A 5,032-nucleotide genomic window follows, 5' to 3' on the forward strand; every position below is an offset into this window, starting at 1 on the left:
CTTTTTTTCCAAGAAAACTCTTAATGCTTTTCATTTATTCATTATAAGCAATACCTTTTCTTTTTATATAATGTTAACTGTGCTCTATGTCTGAGTCTCTGTTTTAGGAATGCGATTCTTTTCAAATGAATCTTAAAAGATCCTACGAAATTCTTGCATTAAGGTAATACCTCTTGCTTTTGTTTTCAATAATTTTCTGGAGGGAACTCTTAATGATAATTCTGCTGACTTTTTCCTTAAACAAAGCTATGTATGTGTACGTTTTAAAAAGATGATGTTCCTCATCTGTTTGTTCTTATTTCAGATGTGCTATAAACTATGTGTGGTAGAAAGGGTAAATGGAATTAACTAATGGAAGCTCATAATTTAGGCAGCGAAAACCAGAATTAATGTATTATCCCACTGTAGCATTTTAGTACTCAGGCAATCCAAACTTTCTTTCCTAGGGAAATATGTGATTGAGACACTTTCCATCTGCTTTTGACAAAGATAGGAGAAGATGCCCGTAAGTTATTCTCTGCTAAAAATTCTTTTTAAAAAGCCTATAAAATGATTATTGTCTTAGGGACCTATTTCACCAAAAGAATTTTCAGTGGCACAGAAATAAAAACTAAAAAAATAAAATAAAATCCACCTGTGCTAGATCAGCCTTTCGTAGCCACAGCAAAAACATTTGCAGATATTATAAAACACACAGGAAAGAAATGGATATGCTTGGGAGAATGGACGGCTGCACGCTCTTGATTAATCTAAATTCCTTCTGTGTGAAGTGGAGATGTGAATAAAAACACTTCAAGATGAGCGAGAAACTAAAACATACCAAGTACGAAGGATTTTTAACCCGGCCCTCTCTCCACCAAAAATCCTGCACCCTTCACGCCATCGTCTGAGAGAGGCATGGTCACAGAGCCTTCTGGAAAGGACAGGACAGCATCTCCGCAGTTAGACATTGTCTAAGGGACTTCTAAGGTGTCTGGTGAAAAGGGGCCGGTGCAGGACGCCCTGAGCGCTCTACTAGAGGAATCCAGAACTTCCAGTGCTCTCGGCAGCAGCCGTGTCCCTTTGCCTTCTCCGGCGCCGGGCCCTGTCGCACCGCCTCCCTTTCCCCGCAAACCTGTTTCCCAGCCTGGACCCCTCGCGCTCTCCTGCGGGGCCGAACGCTCGGACGCAGCGCGGGCAGAGCCCCCTCCCAGACTCTCGAGGTTCAAGGCTGGGGCCAGAGGCTCCCAGCTCCGAGGTCCACTCCACCTGCCTGCGGGCAGCCGGGGTTCCCAGCGGCGGTGTCCGCGCTCCGGTCTCCGTGCCTCAGCCTCGGCCCTGTCCTCCGCGCTCGGGGCGCGGATGGTCCCCGGCTTTCGGGCTGCACTGGCCCCCGGAGCCGCCAGCACAGGGCAGCGTCCTCCCGCCTTCCCCAGGCAAACCCAGGCGCCGCCGGTCCGCACCTCTGCGTCCACCGGGCGGGCCAGGGCGCCGACGGCCGGGTCCCCGAGGCGCGGGCCGGGACACCCTGCAAGAGCAGTCGAGGAGAACTGGGTGTCCGCACGACGAGCGCGCTCTGCCACTCCCCGGGAACGGGGCGAAGCCACAGCCTGGCATGGCCCGGCCCAGGCAGCTTCCCGGGCGGCCTCCGCTCCGAGGGACGCAGTGGGTAGCTGGTCCCCAGATCTCTGCCCCGGCCGGCTCCGGGCAGTTCTTCTGATGCCCACTCCCCCGACACTCACCCACAGGCCCCCACCTCCACAGAAGCAAGGACGGAAAATACCACTGTCACCAGTCGGCACGTTCCCGACTGACACCCTGCCTGGGAGCTTGCACAAAACCACAGGGGTGCCCCGGCACCTGGAAGCTTCCCGATCGACCCCCGTCTGTTGCTAGGAGGAAAAGCGCACCCCATCCTCGCCGCCGCGGCCCGCCCGCTGAGGAGGGCGCCCGTCGCGCGCTCGGCACCTACCCTGGCGCGCCGGTCCGGACGTGGGTGGCGCGGCGCTAGTGGGAGGCGGACATGGACCACGCGCCCTCCATGCGCCACACGGAGAAAGCGTAGCTGAGGCGCTCGTGGGCCACGTAGCTGCAGCTGGTCATCTTATTGTCCATCTCGTCGCTCTGCAGGACCTGGTAGAGGAAGTCTATGTACCTGGCGGCCAGCTTGAGCGTCTGGATCTTGCTGAGCTTGTCCGAGGGCAGCGTGGGGATGATCTTGCGCAGCGCAGCGAAGGCCTCGTTGAGCGACTGGGTGCGTTGGCGCTCGCGCACGTTGGCCAGGATGCGCTGGCTCTGCAGCTCCTCGAAGGACTGCGCGCTCGGGCTGCCCTTCTTGCCGCGCTTGCCGGGGGTCGGGCTGCCATCTTCGCTCGACTTCTTGCTGTAGCGCCGTTTCCGGCCGAAGCGCTTGGGCTGCCGCTCGAGCTCCTCCTCGCTGGTGCCCAGGCTGTCCACGGGGGACACGGGCGAGCTGGAGCCCTCCTCCATGGCGCCCGCCCGGCGCGCGTGGGGCTGGGGGCGCCGGGCGCCGAGCGCGCGCCGCTGGCCAAGCCCGCGGTCGCCGAGCACACGCTCTCCGAGCTGCTCGAAAGGCTCTGATTTCAAGGCCGGCTTGTGCAAAACCGAGGTCTCGGGGAGAGGAAGTTATTCTAACTTTTTTGGAAACCCTAGCCGGGCTGGGTTGCTAAATAGTTGTCAGGAGCGAGGGCGGCGCGCTGATTGGCCGCCGCGCCCGGGGGCAGGGCAAGTTCTGGGGCCTTCGCTGGCCGCCCCCGCCCCCCGGCGCGGCACTTTCAGTTTTGCCTCCCCCTTAGGCCCCGGCCGCGGCGGGCACCCGGGAGTCCCGGGCCCTCGCGCGCCGCCCGCGCCTCCATCCCGGGCTCTGACCGCTCTCCGGCCGCGCCGCGCCCCGGGCTCAGCCGACCCGGCTTTGTCTGCTCCTTAACTGGAGATCGAAACCCGCCGGGCTGCGGGGTCTCTCCCGCGCCGCGAGGGGTGCGGGTGGCGAGTCCTACCCTGGATGCGCTCCCAGGAGGTGAGGACGCGGCGGGGAGCCCCCGGCGGCGCCCGGGCCAGTGTGCGCCTTGCCTGCTCCCGGGCGCACAGCGAGTTCGCGCCGTGGTCCGCACGTTCGGCCAGGGGTGGGGGACGTGCGGGGCCAGTAGCCCCGGCGCGCAGGCCGCGGGCGTGCGGACACGCGGGTGCCCTTGGAGACGCCGCTCTCCACGCACGCGCCGCGGGGATCCGTGGAGACGCGGCCTGCTCTGCCCAGCAGTTGTATGGGGGAGTTTCTCACCCCAACTTGCTGGGGAGCCCCGGCCCCGACGGCCTTCGCAGGTCGTCCTTCTAAGTGCGTTAAAACCTCAGCGCCACCGCGAGCCTCCGCGGGAGCGCCCGGCGCCCACCGCGCCCACCTGCCTGGACCCCGCCGGGGGTGCGGGAGCGGGGCGGGGGCGCCCGCTAGGCCGCGGTGCCGGGTCCCAGCCTCGGGGCCCACCCTCTGCTTCACAAATCGGCTGTGGACGGAGGGCGGTCTGGGGAGCCGCGCAGCCTCCCCTGCGCTGGGCGCCCGCGGGGCAGCCCGGGCGGCCGCAGAGCGGGGGCCCGGCCTCGGCGGGCGACACCGGGGACGTCGGCCCCGCGCCATCTGGACGCCGAGCGCGGGCGCGTTTGAAGTGGTTCGGGGGCTCTTTGTTCGCCAGGCCGTTCTGGCTCGGGGCCTGGAGGTGGTTTACGGCCTGGATGCCTTTGAACCTATTCCCAGGTGACCCGGGCTCAATTAGACCCGGGCCTGAGCGGGCTGTCAGGCGAGCCGCGTGATCAAGGGCGGGCTGGGCCCTTTTATTGCAGTTGAACTCGGGGCCGGCGTGGCTGGGCCTCGGCTGCTCCGCGGGGCCCGGCCGCGCCCACCGCGTTAGGAAACCCGAGGGCGAGCGGCTGCGTGTGCGGCCCGGGCGGCCCAGGGGGACGTTTCCCACCCCCGCAGTTAGCGATGGGAGACAGAGCGGGTGGAGAGAGGCCCGCGCACAATGTGGCTGCTTCAGAGCGCTGTTGGTTTGCCGTTTCTTCCCCACCCGCGGGCTTCACGATCTGAAAACTACAGGATCCTAAGACTACGGGGTCTTGGGAGTTGCCGCGCCCAGCCCGCCGCGCCTGACCAACCCCCCTTCTCCAGCTCTGGTATGGCGCTCAGATTATCCAGCGCAGCAAAATAGCTTTCCGTGTCTCTTTAAAAGTCTAAAATAAAAACTTAAGGAACAAAAGAGAGAGCGAGAGGGCCCTGGGGAGCGTCCTGGCCTCTCTGGGGCCCAGGCTTCGCGAGGCTTTGCGCGTCTGAAGGGCCTACGCTTTATGGGAACAGCAGCGACGTGCTGCTCTTCACCCACTCCGTGTGTCACTCAGCTTGCGGAGACCGAGGGCCCAGACCCCTCGTTTCCCGCCCAGCTTCCATAAGCCCAGAGACGCCCCTCCCCCTCCCCCTGCCCATGAGCCCAGAGAGCGATCGTGTAAGGAGAGGAGCCTGCCTTGTAGGAGGCTGCTCCAGCCGACTCTGTCTGCCCTGCTGCTCGTGGGCATGAGAACAATTTCTGGAAGTCCCGTCTAAGAGCCGATCACCTGCCTAAGCCACAGCAACAGGGTGGAGTTGGGCTTACAAGGGGCTGACACCTGATATCCAAGGCACCGATCACCTACAGATAAGATTCTCCTGTTGGAAAATCCCTTTTAGAAATTTCCCTTTGAAAAATCGCTCAAGAGGGCGTAGGACAAGCCCTCGTTATAACAGGTAGACCCTTGCCTTGCACGTCTAATGCTACCACGACAAGGCGTAAAAGGATGGTTCCTCCAGCGTTCAGTTGTATATGGTGGACGGGGGCTCATCTCCTTTCCATCCTTCTCCTACAGATCCTTCCTGAACTGCAGGAGTTGAAAAGCTACAAATGACCTTTCTCAGACTTTGGCAGCCCTGGTCTGCAGGATGCAGTCCTGTGGGATGTGGAGGGAAGAAGGCCATGGCTCTGCCCCGCCCTTGTTGAGTCCAGGGGTGGAGATG

General features: G+C 61.7%; 1 protein-coding gene across 1 annotated transcript; it reads right to left on the reverse strand.

Annotated features, from left to right (window-relative positions):
• Positions 1–1,986: 1,986 nt before the first annotated feature.
• Positions 1,987–2,619, reverse strand: TWIST2 (twist family bHLH transcription factor 2; the record flags this gene model as incomplete). Its single annotated transcript, XM_079710000.1, has 1 exon — positions 1,987–2,619. The coding sequence occupies exon 1, from the start codon at positions 2,467–2,469 to the stop codon at positions 1,987–1,989; it is 483 nt and encodes a 160-aa protein (XP_079566126.1). The 5' UTR covers positions 2,470–2,619.
• Positions 2,620–5,032: the final 2,413 nt, after the last annotated feature.

Source organism: Hyperoodon ampullatus (genome assembly GCF_949752795.1).
Source record: "Hyperoodon ampullatus genome assembly, chromosome: 8".
NCBI lineage: Eukaryota > Metazoa > Chordata > Mammalia > Artiodactyla > Ziphiidae > Hyperoodon > Hyperoodon ampullatus.